This window comes from Gobio gobio (assembly GCF_949357685.1).
Source record: "Gobio gobio genome assembly, chromosome: 2".
NCBI lineage: Eukaryota > Metazoa > Chordata > Actinopteri > Cypriniformes > Gobionidae > Gobio > Gobio gobio.
Genome location: NC_137098.1, coordinates 41,210,999 through 41,224,688, shown reverse-complemented (window position 1 = coordinate 41,224,688; position 13,690 = coordinate 41,210,999). Strand labels below are relative to the sequence as shown.

At 37.3% G+C, this 13,690-nt stretch overlaps 1 protein-coding gene across 1 annotated transcript; it reads left to right on the top strand.

Moving 5' to 3' along the window:
- Window positions 1-10: 10 nt before the first annotated feature.
- Window positions 11-12,698, top strand: arhgap1 (Rho GTPase activating protein 1). The gene is made up of 13 exons (XM_079810451.1): window positions 11-42; window positions 3,304-3,446; window positions 4,853-4,945; window positions 5,023-5,110; window positions 7,242-7,373; window positions 7,474-7,560; window positions 7,668-7,766; window positions 7,884-7,994; window positions 8,191-8,267; window positions 8,451-8,528; window positions 8,618-8,746; window positions 8,911-9,014; window positions 10,664-12,698. Exons 2-13 carry the CDS (start codon window positions 3,311-3,313, stop codon window positions 10,832-10,834), a joined length of 1,305 nt encoding a protein of 434 aa, XP_079666577.1. The 5' UTR covers window positions 11-42; window positions 3,304-3,310; the 3' UTR covers window positions 10,835-12,698.
- Window positions 12,699-13,690: the final 992 nt, after the last annotated feature.

The following is a 13,690-nucleotide window of genomic DNA, read 5'->3' as shown; positions in this document are numbered from 1 at the left end:
GACAGAGTTGTGAAGACTTCAATAGGGAGCGCTGAAAAATAGGTAAATTAATTTCTCCTTATTTGATTTCATAAAACCTGCAGGGTTTGCTCAGCGCGTTCCCTCTGAGCCGCATAAGCCTCTAGCCGTACGGCAGGGCAGCACTTGTTAGAATTTCCGTCCTGTTAAGTCAAGATGAAAAAGGGTTGCAGCTAACGTTAGTTAGCTTAGCAGACTGTCGACTGATCACAACGAACCAATATGAGCAACATTTTTGCTTTAACGCCGTCACTTGAGAGGTCATCTGTTGCGTATTATTTAAATCACACGCCTGCATGTTGACTGTTCTTGCTGGGTAACACACGGTTGCGTATCCAGATGTTGCGTTTCCTTAGAAACGCTGGGGAATCCGACAATATCTGTCCTGAGCAGGAGTCTAGACGTGTTGACTAGACCAGACGACGGAAAAGAGTAAACGTTTGCCATTTAACCCTAGCGCTTTAAAAGCTCGGATAACCGCTGGAATGAGCGGGTTTTGAAGACACTCAGGATTACTGACTTGTCACAGATAAACTACTATGTGTATGGGCTTGAAATCTTGGCTATAGTTACCCTGTTTACAGTCAACGATACACGCAGCTCAACAAAAACGCTCACATTCAGTGTCCTCTTTTTTACGCCTTTAGTGAATCTTTGTTTGGGATGATGACGTGTCCTGTCCTGCAGTGTAACATGATATATTTCATCTAAAACTATTTTAAACAGCCATTTGTTCTTTATGATTATTATGCATGCAGCTTTTATGGCCTCATATTAATTGAGAGACTTACATTTGTCTCACCGCAGGGCCATGTAGAATGAACTAGTAATGGTAAATCCTTCACTACCTTCACAGTTTTTTACCTAAAATCTCCCCATTTACTAATGAGATCATTTGTTGTGTTTTCTCTCCTCTGGATCCATGTGTGGATGGCAACACTGCAGAGAGATGAGCAGAATCTCACCACTCACTCTGCTTTGCTTTAATGTAATGTACTTCATTCTGCAGATTATTCTGTGGTAGATGTGCTGAGCACATCTGAACCATGCTAAATGGCTCCACTAGACTAGAAACACAACAGATAATTGTTCCATTTGCAATAGTTTTTTAGCATTTAGTAATTTATGAAAGGGGATTGGTGCAGCAGAATGGAGTTGGTATGAGTGGCGTCTGACAGAAGACTTACCTGCCACAGATAAACTACCAGATGAATGGGAAGAAGAAAGCAAGCTATGAGCACAGATCCCAATGTTTTCTTCTTTCTGTAGTATTATTGATGAGGTTATAAACAATAGTGAAATCTTGGTTGTACCTTGTTTGTTTATAAGGCCATTGGTACATGAGAAAAGCACTAGACAATAATTTTATACTGGCATTTTATTATTATTGTGGCCTTATAAGGCTACAGTCTTTTAGAAAGCGTACATTATTTTGGAGGTGTTGGGGTTTCTTTAAGTCTCTTGTTTTAGGCTCTCTTTAGGGTCTCTGTTTCTGTCTGAAGCGCTGGTTGACTTCACTGGCTGCAGTCTTGAAGCCTCTGAAGCACAACTGTGAATGAGGCGCATTGTTTTTGCTGATGATCTTGTGAACTGGGTAATGAATTAGAGAACCATCGTAGAGTGGAACAGGACTGATTTTGGACGGGTGCTGTTTGGTCAGAACCAAAGGATATATGATCAAGTACTGACATCAAATATAGTTCAGCAACTAGCTACTTAAGAATGATGAGAGCTTCTCTATATGATTTCGACGACTATAGCAAGATTGCTGTCAGTATCTACAACAAGGCTGCATAACTGAGATAAGCCATGTTCTTTAATCAGAGCGACAGATTAATGACCTGGGGTTACGTCACCTGAAGAATGTTTGTTATCTTATTATTTAGAGAAATGGAGGTGGGTTTCCACAGCAGAATGAAGACTGTCATAGTAAATGTGAAGCTGGCTCTGCTAAGGTTAAGGCTAAAAATAGGAGCATAGGGTAAAACTGAGATTTCTTGTCAGTATACGGCTGGACGGCCACATTGCCGCGCGGCACCAAAGCGAGGGACTGTCACAGCAGATCACTGTCTGAGCCCTACTACTGACGCCTGCATTTAGTAGCCCTACAGCTAGTTACACACATACAGATAACAAAAATATAGCACATTCACAATGCCACAATATTTTAATACTAAAAGAATATTTACAAAATATAATTAGAATGTAATAAATAATTATATTTTGACGAATTTAGGTTTAGTTTAGTTCCACAAAGCTTGACCCTGCCGACACGAGAAGATTGATATTGTGATCATCAGGATTATGGCTTGACGGTGTGGATTATTTACATTGCATAGGGGAGTAATGTTCTTTTTTATGCGCATTAATGTTTGAATGCCTGTTTGTTAATGAAAAGACTTAGTCCACTACACGATTTTCTCCATGAAATCTATGGGCAGGCTTTCAAATAAATGCACTGTGTTTTATGAAGAGCTCAGCAAATGAGATTAATGGTAGATAGTAGTCTATTTACCATACGATTGAATGCACAATTGCACATGGATGTGATCTAGAAACAAATCCTTTTTTTAACCATGCAATCTTTTTAATTCAATCTTTATTTAATAGACCTGATTTGCTAATTTAACAGAATGGAATGCAATGCAACAATTTACCGGTTCTTTTGAATGCAATATTACTGCAATGAAGAAATAGTTGCAATAAAAAAACTTCACATTTGTTTCCACAACTGCTTCCTATTAGCGGTGTCATTTATGAATAACACAAAGCTGTTGTATGAGGCTGAACCGACTATGCTTTAAATAAAACAATCAATAATGTTGTGCATGGGCACTTGCATTATTGTAAATGCCCAGGTTACAGTGTAATCATATATTTTTAAATACTGAGCAATATTGAAGATGTACTGTACTTACTACTTTTTTTAGGGTTAGTTGCTTGTAATTATGCAGAATTTACTGTTAGTACATGTAACATAACAATGCACTATAAAATAAAGTGTTACCTAAATGTATGAATCAGTAAGCCAGAAAACGAAATTCATATTGTTCCATTTCTAATGTTATGTCATTAAAAAACAAACTCAAAGGACTTGTTCAGCATTTGTCATTGTGGTCACCCATGTGAGTCAGCCAAATAATGTTCAAGCAAGTGTGTGCATGCATGTGAAACGCTGCATTTGCACAGACTTATGCTGGATGGACAGGAACCTAATGTGAAGGGAACTGAGCTTTTGCAGATCTCAGTATTGTAACGTTGTGTGTGAATTGTGTTGTCTTAGAGGACCATCATGTCCTCTGACCTGTTGGTGGACCTTCAAGATGATCTGGGAGGAGACGACTCTCCTAGTGCTGCCCTGGACCAGCTCAAACTGGTACAGGACAAACAGTGGCCACCAGATGACCCTGTTAGCCTGAGCAAATCCGGTGAGTGCACGTGAGTGGAAATTGTCATACAGGAGAATAATAATGTTTCAATTTCTTTTCGCAGAATCACACTTTGTTTTGGAAAATAAAGCTGTGTGAGCAAAAGGAAGTAATTGCCAAGAAGAACTAACCATTTTTATCATGAATTCCAATCATATGCTTGCTATATTTAGAAGGAAATGAAGCTGAAACCTTCCAGATGACATAATTGTCACTGCCTATTTAAGAGCCAGCAGAGAACTCAAGTAGTCATGCAGCCTTAGTCATACAGCACACACACGCTTACGACACAGGCACACACCCAGAAACACACTTTACCACTTTTACCGAGGACGATGACCACAATTAAAATATATATTGGCAGATGTTAATGTCAAGCCCTTGCCTGGATGCCAGCCGAATTTAGCCCCGCCCAGAATTTTTTTTGCTCGGGCAATTCGGTCTGGACTCGCTCCATAGAGGAGGAATTATGCCCGAACAGAAACTGTTCGGACCAATGAAATCATCAGGGCGGGCTTTAGACGATGATGGACCGATGATCAACAGTAACGTAATCATCCACGTCATCGAAGGCTCTTGGGTTGAATTTGCTTTTATCCTAAACGGAGAACTTGTTCGTATATGCATTCACCTTTACTATTTCTCTCAGAAACGATGATCGTGTTGGTAAGTACTCTGTGTATCCTTAAATTATTTTATTACTGGCAAAGATCGTTTACACTCATCTTTTTCTTGTAACGTTACTTAATCCAGCGTGCGTGCAGACAGGGTTTCCAAGTGTTTTTGCAATGTCGCGCACAATTGCTACTCAAAACTATAGCCCAAAACTATAACTTTCCGGGGTGTTCTCCGGAAAAAAATGGCGTTTGGTTGGCAAAATATGTTATTTTGGCAAGGTTGCCTGCTAAAATTCGCATTCCTGGGTTTATATAATCACATAATTGGGGTCGCTTCAACCCGCGGACATGGAGAAAAACACAGACTTGGTAACACAGTGCAGTTGAGTTCTGTTGACATTTGACAACTAACGTTACGCGTCGCTCCGTTGCTCTGATTGGTTGTGGGTCTATCCAATTGAGGTCTTTCCTGGCTCGGTTGAAACACGCCCCATAATCAAAGCTCAATGGAGCGGCACCAGACTCATATTCTGACTAGAATTGAGTATGGCCACGCCAGGCTAGTCAAGCCCTGTTTCCATGTATCATCTCTGACTGTAATATTGTAGGCCTTACAGAATACTGCCATGCATTACTTTTAATCCATGAGAGACAAAATACATTAAGAGATGCATTAATAATTTAATATGTATAATTTTACATTCAAATTATATTTTAGGAATAAGTCTGTAAAAATATATATTTTTTTATTTGTTTGAAATATGGTATTCATTATATTCTTTCTTCTAGCTTCAGACATTAAAAGTCTTGGTGACACGTCACATCTGTCCTGGGACGACCCCTTCTATGACATTGCCAGACATCAGATTGTCGAGGTGGCAGGTGAGGTGTTATTAAAAGCATAAGTATCACCAGCTAGCATTTATTCTAGTTCTAAAGTTCTTGATCTTTCTTTATAGGTGATGATAACTTTGGTCGGAAGGTCATCGTTTTTAACGCTTGTCGCCTGCCCCTCCAACATCAGCTTGATCATCATAAACTTCTCATGTAAGCGTCACTGCTCTTACTTGATTTATGTACTTCATCAAGCTGGGCTTAATACGCTGCGTCTGCTATGCGTTGCCTTCTTTCTAATTATATGTGGTTGAAATGACATTGTTTATTATTTGTCTAGGCTATCATGCGTAGATGAGCACAAGACACTTTAAAGATCAAGGTCAAGTGCAGAGAACAAAAAAGTACAGGGAAAACATTGATTATGATTCAAGGAGAGAAGTTGTCCTTAGGGGGGGGAAAGAGAAGATATAAACAGCACTTTTGAGTTGTCAACTGATGTTTTCAGTTTTCTTGTGCAGTTTATTTGGTTAATCCTAATATATTTAGGTGTTAATTGATATGTTAATTAAATATATTGATTTATTCTTACATCCTGGAAAAATTGTCAAAAGATATAACACTATGTGGATTTAGATTTTTTATAATAAATAATTTTATATTTATATTTTATATATAGCACAATTTTGTTCACCACATTCATGTACTTAATATGAAACTAATTTCAGTAGAATAAAATGAATGTCATTTTTATAAAAAAAAAAGATAAAACACTGGCCTGGTTTCATAGACAGGGCTTAGTTTAATTAGGACATTTAAGTAGCTTTTATAAACGTGCCTTTAAAAAAACTTTTCTGGTGTGCATCTTGAGACAAAAATAATGGCACCGACATTTTAAGATATGAACAGTTGTTAAAACAACAGCTTAAACATGCATTTTAGTCTGGGACTAGGTTTTAGCATGGTCTGTGTAACTAGGGGACTATAGCCCTATTCGGACGTTAATTGTTTCTATTGGGGTCATAAGGTATTTTCATCATTGACAGGGGCTAGTTAGTGATTTTATTGCTGTCCGAATGCAGAATGTCAGTGTTTTTCTCCCAGCACCAGCGTAAAAATCATTACCTACTGTTTTTTTGACAAACACCAAGATTGTGTGGTAATTTAACTGTCGTCCGAATCCACATCTCTGAGTTTTCAAGAATATATCACTTCAAAATTCACTATTTATATCCTTTTTGATCACTGCAGAGCACCGTACGATTGTGCTTCGCTTTAATTTGGATGCATTTTAAACATCTAGACTTTTATTACTGAAATGCTGCCAAGGATTTACAAGAGCAATATATTTCATCACCGCTCAAAAAATAAAAAGAAGAAAAGTGTGTCGTAAACATTTGAAATGTGCTATCACGGCAGCGATTATATAAGTTAAAATAACCAAGCAGCATTATGTTTACCTCATGCAAATAAGAGGCTGTATTAACTTATTGCCACTCATTTCCATGTGGAATAAAATGAATATTTTGAGATAAAATACAAGACCATTTTAACAATAATGTGTGTCTATATATCTTCCTATTTTAAAACAGATTTAAATAATGAAATAATAATTAGGATATTATTTTCCTATTATTAAATTAAATATGCATTTATTCTTCTTATACCAAGCATATGACATTTTATTTACAGCATAAAATCAAGTTATTGACTACGTGAGCAGCGCGTTCCCAGGTGCGCAGGATCACAAAACTCGCTCCTTCACCGTGAATAAATCGTCATTACGCCATGAGTTTTATCACTGACTTCCACGTGAGAGACAATTACCATCCCAATAGGGCTAATGTCACATCACTTGGCAGTTTTTCAGGGATTAGTCTAGAAAAAAGACAATTAAAGTTAGTTTAAAATGGCAAAATGTCTATACCTTAGCACAACTGAATTGTTTTCATTTCATATTCTCGAGGTTTTCCTTCCTTCGTTGTTTGCATAAATGTCAACCACTCAGTATATGCTGAGTAATAAATCAATCATGTGTTCAGCGGTCAAATCACCACAATGCTCTAAATGCATTGAAGTTTTTAATGAAGTGAAATCGAGACAGATGTCTTACACCTCAGGAAAAGTTCCTTATTATGAACTTCATGAGTTGTCTGAGAGGATAATGCATGTGTAATGAAATCTAGAGCAAATGTCACAGACTATAAAGTGTTTAAATGAAACCTGAAGTTTTAGCAGTTGACAGATGACACAATATAAGTCTCATAAGTGCACTTCTGTTTGTTTTAGTGTCTAACGTGACGTTTTGGTGTGAATTTATTGATTGATTGATATTTGTGTGCAGGTATTTGAAGCAGACTCTTGATAAGTATGTGGAGAGTGATTATACCCTCATCTACTTCCATCATGGTCTGACCAGTGAGAACAAGCCCTCTCTCAGCTGGCTTCGAGATGCCTATCGGGAGTTTGACAGGAAGTGAGTGATGCTTTTGTTAGTGAGTGGTTCATAAGTGCTTTAACAGAAGTACACTTGAGCTTGGTTCTCTCAAGCTTCAGTATCGCTGTGTCTGTTGCAGGTATAAGAAAAATATCAAGGCGCTGTACATCGTCCATCCCACCATGTTTATCAGAACCATCCTTATTCTCTTCAAACCCATCATCAGGTCAGTGCCACACTATGCTTAATATGAAGAACTTGTCTTCCGTAAGGTTCTGTTTTATTCTGATTAAAATAGATCTCACAGCCTGTATTCTTCACTTCATATTACAGCTTTAAGTTTGGCCAGAAGATAAATTACATAAATTATTTGAGTGAGCTGGAGGAGGTTGTGAAGTGTGATCAGCTGGTGATTCCCAACAGAGTCAGAGAGTAAGAAATGATATATACAATTTCATGCTTTCATATATGCAGTTATACATGTATGTATGTCTACTTGGACAATTTTTTTAGCCCCACAGAAATTCAGTCAATAGTTTCTTTGTGTAGGTATGATGATAAGATCCGTCTGTCTCTGAAGCCGTCTGTCATCCCTGGACCGATCTCTCCCCCCCATAGTCCTCCTCTTCCTTTCCAGCAGTTTGGTGTCCCGCTGTCAGCGTGAGTTCTCCTTATACTTTTCCTCTCACATCTCGCACAGCTACTGTTACTGAGGAAAAGCATGATGAAGCACCTCCATTCTTGAGTTAGGACTGAATGTACTCTTGACCCTGCCATTGCCATTTAGAGTTTTTTTTTGGTAGGAGCTTTACTTATTAAGATGGAGTTTTTTGTTGGTGTTGTTGGCTGTAATCAGATTGAGACACAGGGTGGCAGATTCGGAGGGAATTCCACTAGTCATGCGTGAAACTGTTGGATACCTGCAAGAGAACGGTTGGTCTTTTACTGCTTTATATATACTTTTTTGCCTTCATGGATTGAAATTGTCTGGTTAGCTCTGGTTACAGTCATAGGAATGTTATGCCTAATTGATTATAGATTATTGTAAAAGTATTCATTTATGTATTTGCTTTGCTTATTTGAGAATGTGAATTTCATTTCCATCTTCATTTGTAGGTCTCCAGACAGAGGGAATATTCCGGCGTTCTGCAAATGTTTCTTTGGTTAAGGATATTAAGCTGAAATATAATTCTGGTAAAGTCATGTGATGCTCTGTAAACATTTCCTGTTCATAAGATCGTTCAACATCAGTCCTCAGAATGTTGCGTGTGTGTGCGTTTTAGGAGAGGAAGTGAGTTTCTCTCAGCTGGACAATGTCCACTTGGCAGCTGTGATTCTAAAGATGTTCCTGCGAGAACTGCCAGAGCCGCTGCTCACCTACCAGCTCTACAATGATATTGTCAACTTCCGCAGTGAGAACACAAACACACAACACACTCAAATACCACCTCCAAATAACAGCAGCTCACACACACACAAACACGTCTGTACACCACCTATTCTGACATTTGTTAACTGATTTGCTAAAAACATATTTTTGCATGCAAACAATTTACAGTTCCTTGTGTGTTATCAGATGTTGACACTGAGTCTCAGGCAGAAAGGATTCGGAACATGCTGATGTCACTTCCTGAAGAGAACTATGCATCACTGCGCTTCCTCATACAGTTCCTTGCTCAGGTAATACTTATCATAATCAGCAATGTTCGACAATACAGATTTTTTACTGAAAAGTTGTGACTTTTTAAAAATAATTTATTAAAAATCCTCTCCTTACATCACAATCAATGTTTTCCCTGTATTTTTTTGTTCTCTGCACTTGACCTGATCTTTGAATAGAATTTTAAATATAACTTATTTTTTAATGTTTACATTTATTTTAAATTTCTTTATTTAAAGCGCCCTATTATGCTTTTTCAGATATTACCTTTCATGTAGTGTGTAATAATAACTATTTATGAATGTAAGAGGTCTACAAAGTTTCAAAGATCAAAGTGCACGATAAATGGAGTTGTCTCCCAAAAGAAAGAACTAAATTTTTGCAAAATGCCAGCAATGTCTACTTTGACCTGCCGTCTGTCCAATCAGAGCAGAGTAGGCTCTTGGAAAGAAGGGGTTTAGAGATTTTGAATCCTTTATCCTCTGGGAACCAGACACTAAGGGTTCCCACTCTTCTTGAAAGTACTTACATTTCAGACACATGAATTCAAGAACTGGAAAGTCTGTGAAAATAAACTCAGGTCCTTGAAAGTACTTGAATTAAACATGGACATTTTTTTGTAATGGCACCATGCTATTCTTACAAAATTGAGTACTTTATGTGATGCCTAAGCCAGAACAAAACAGCGCTACTGATTGAAAAAAAATATTTTTAGATGGACAGGCAGCCCTGCATGATGAACATGTGAGAAGTGTGGAACTATTTGACTAGCTCAATATCAGGGAAGGGCAAATTCAATGATACTTGATTCAGTATTGAACCACATAAAAATGAGTTACTCAATGTTCCAATGAATAATGCCAAATAAAGTGCTTTGTTTACAGAGGTAACCTTCTTCTGCATTATACCAATATATTTGTGCCGTTTCATAAGCGCAATCTACTGCCAGAGATTGAATTTACATTTTCATTCAACTCCTCTGCTGTTTTTGTTCAGACCAATGCGACCCATATTTTTACACCGGTTTCAAGTAAATACATCTTTATTAAGTCATGTGCATCCATACTCTCATTTTCTTATGTTATAGACAGTATACATAAAACGGAAATTGTAACGTGTGAGCGCGCAAAAAAAAATCTGTGCGCACATGAAATATTTCTCGTGAGCACACCAAAGTTTCTTATGTGCACACGATAGTCTGTATATTTTTGCAACGGTCCCTTTAGGGGCTCTGTACCTTATTCATATAATTTAATAATTCTTATATAGTATTCTCTCTGTATGTTAAGGTATTAATCAAGTAATGATTAATAAAAAAAGAACTAAAACCAGTGTGAAATAAATGTTAAAAGCAGGAATAAGAAAGCTGCAACCCACTGTCTGTTGTACAATGTACCAGCCCTCTCTCCTCATTGGATTTTAAAAAGGTCATATGCACCTTAAATTTAGTAGTATAAAGTAGGTTTTTGATACTGTCCAGATTGGTAGTAACAAACCCACATTTATTGAGCTTGATATTAAAAAAATGTGCTCTAAAACTTTCACTTTAAAAAAAAATTCCCCACATACCATTTTTTTAATTAAAGGTTTTCCTTACAAAAATAGCTGATAATTGTACTACCTGCTAAAACTCAATGTAGCAACACATATCCCTTCTGTTGATTTGCAGGTATCTGCTGAGAGTGCAGTCAATAAGATGACCAATGCCAACCTGGCTGTGGTGTTTGGGCCCAACTTGCTGTGGGGGCAGGATGCTTCCATGACACTTAGCGCGATCGGACCAATCAACAACTTCACCCGCATCCTGCTCGACCTACATCAGGAGGTCTTCACTCAGTGAGAAGCAGGACAACTTTTCGCGTTGACTCCGCCCCGGTTATTCTCCCCATTCCAGTTCCATAGATTTGCTCCTCTGCTGTGTCCCGTCCTTCGTGTTTCTCCCTCAGTATTGCCAAATGCATGAGTGTTTCAACTGGGTGAAGCTACACAAAAAGGATACTAGAAGGCGCAGAGCGGACAAGCTTTCACAAAAGATTAGGCTGTGATTTAAATTGACAATCATCTCCTTTTCTCTCCTGCAGAAGTCATGTAGCTGCTGTCAGACATAATGGTACTGCACAGACACAAGAATTTTATTAGGTCTGTTAGCGGAGGCCTAAATCAATAAACAAACAAAGGTAGCCATTTTTATTTTCATAATTTTTTTTAGTAGCTCGTCAGCTGTACTTTGGATATTGTTTGTTTGACTTGACCAATGCGAGTTAATTTCATTTTTTCAGAGAAGTAAAATTGGACTAAATGCACACATTCTATATTTTGTAAGCCATAGTTGGCACAAGCTATGGACAAGTATAAAGCACTACTACACAAACTTGAAACACTTATTTTAAACATGCTTCTTTCTTATTACATAAAGTATATGGTATTATGTCAATACATCTTAAAGAGCTTTCGTTCAGACTTCATTTATATTATATCATTATATTATTATTTCTATTATCCATTTCATCTATTGTGTGTGTGTGTGTGTGTGTGCGTCTCTCAGTGGTTCCAGGAACAGGGCAGATACTTTTATGGCCAGCACAAATTTCCTGATGCTGAAACAGATTGCGAGAAGCACTCTGGCATTAATTCTTCTTCAAAGACCTGATTTTTATGCCAACAGTCACCCTTCTCTCTGTATGTGTGGAGTTTTGCGTATTTTGTGTGTGGTCTTTTCAGTAATGCTGTTGTATTATATTATACCCCAGATATATTTATTTTGGCCAAAGATTATATGGTTAATATGGTTGTGGGGTAAATTTTATTTGTAACTAGAAGACGTACTGCCTGTCGAGGGACAGTGCCATTACACATGGGTGCATTTGAAACAAAAGCCCAAACAACAACAATTTGATGTCATTTTTTTCCTCCTAGTAAAATTGTGGTTTTATCAATGAGGAAATATAGTGCGATGAGTTATTGCTGGTGTCTTGAGTACATAAAGACTAAGTACAGCGACTTTTCATCTGTATCACAGGGCTCTACGTGGAGTGGGAGTTTCCCCTTCGCTTTAATTTCATGATTAATGGATATGAACCATCAGGATTTCGCACAAAGGAGGTTTGTTTCATGATCTGAGGTCCAAAAGAACCATAAAGCAGGTACTTGGGTACTAATTATTTAGCACTAATGAGTTGTGTCATATGCCTTGATATTGAATTGTAACTGTTTATTGTGTCATGCAAACATCCTATTCATGTCAATACATCTGAGCATTGACATGTGGACCAGTGGCTTAAATAGTTTTAGACAACCTCCCTCAAACCCCAGTGTCTGTGTGCCTTACTGGAGTGAACTGGCGATTATATTAGCTGTTGAATTGAATTCCCCCTTCTCTGGACAGGTCTGTGAACTTTGTGCCATTCTCTTGTATCTGTATCCAAACACATACCTGTTTACCTGTACTGTAGACGTGTATCTCTGGTTTCCAGGTGGAACTTTGCATTACTTCGTTTGTGAAGTTTCTTTTCTTCCATTTTGGCTGTTAAAATGTATTCTGTGCTTTTTGAAATCTTTACTTTTGTATATCATGTTGTGAATTCAGAGTAATAAATTGTTAGAGATGGTGTAATTTTTTTTTGTGGTTTTGTTTTTAAGCTGTTAAGAACATCCCCAGGTTGTGGTGAGCAAATAAAAACTAATAAAGACCGATAAAAGCAGACATTTAATTGGCTTTTACATATTTTGTCCCAGTAATAACGGCCCTGGAAATATAATAAACTGATAAAAAATAAATTTAAAGGGATAGTTCACCCAAAAACGATTTTTTTATGTTTATCTGCTTACCCTCAGGGCATCCAAGATATAGATGACTTTGTTTCTTCAGTAGAACACAAATGAAGATTTTTAACTCCAACCGTTGCAATGTGATAGTCGTATACTGCATGTCAATGGGGACATTTTAGAGTATGAGAGTAAAAACACATAGACATACAAATCCTTATTAAACCATGCAGCTTTTTTACCTCTTATCAGACGAACGTCATCTACTATTCCCAGTGCCATAACTTCTGGCGAATAAGGTCAAAGTTCTAGCGCGATCAAAGATATATATATACGTAGATGCCTCATTCGACCGATCTGTGCAGGCACTAATGAGGATCTATGTATATATCTATGATCACGCATGTATTTTGACCTTATTCGCCGGAAGTGATGACGCGGGGGCGGCTGATGCAGAGCCATAGAAAAAAATGAAATACATTTTAAAATATGGCTATTTTTCTTACACAAACGCATCGATTCGCTTCAGAAGGCCCCGGAGCCACGTGGAGCACGTTATTTGATGGACAGATGCATTTTTTATGGACTTAAAAAACAGACCAACTATTACTGCTATTATAATGCTTGGATTAGCCAGAACATTTTTAATATAACTCAGATTTTATTCGTCTGAAAGAAGAATGTCATATACACCTCGGATGACTTAAGGGTGAGTAAATCATGGGCTAATTTTCATTTTTGGGTGAACTATCCCTTTAAATACAGTTATATATTATTGTTATAACTCTGTCATCATTTAGAAATGGCATATACATTAAGAATACAGATACAGAAAGAGGATAATTATACATTTTAAATAATTACATGTATTTCATTATTTATATAATATATATAAGTATTAAAAAAATTTGAGGTAGGCTGCATATAAAAT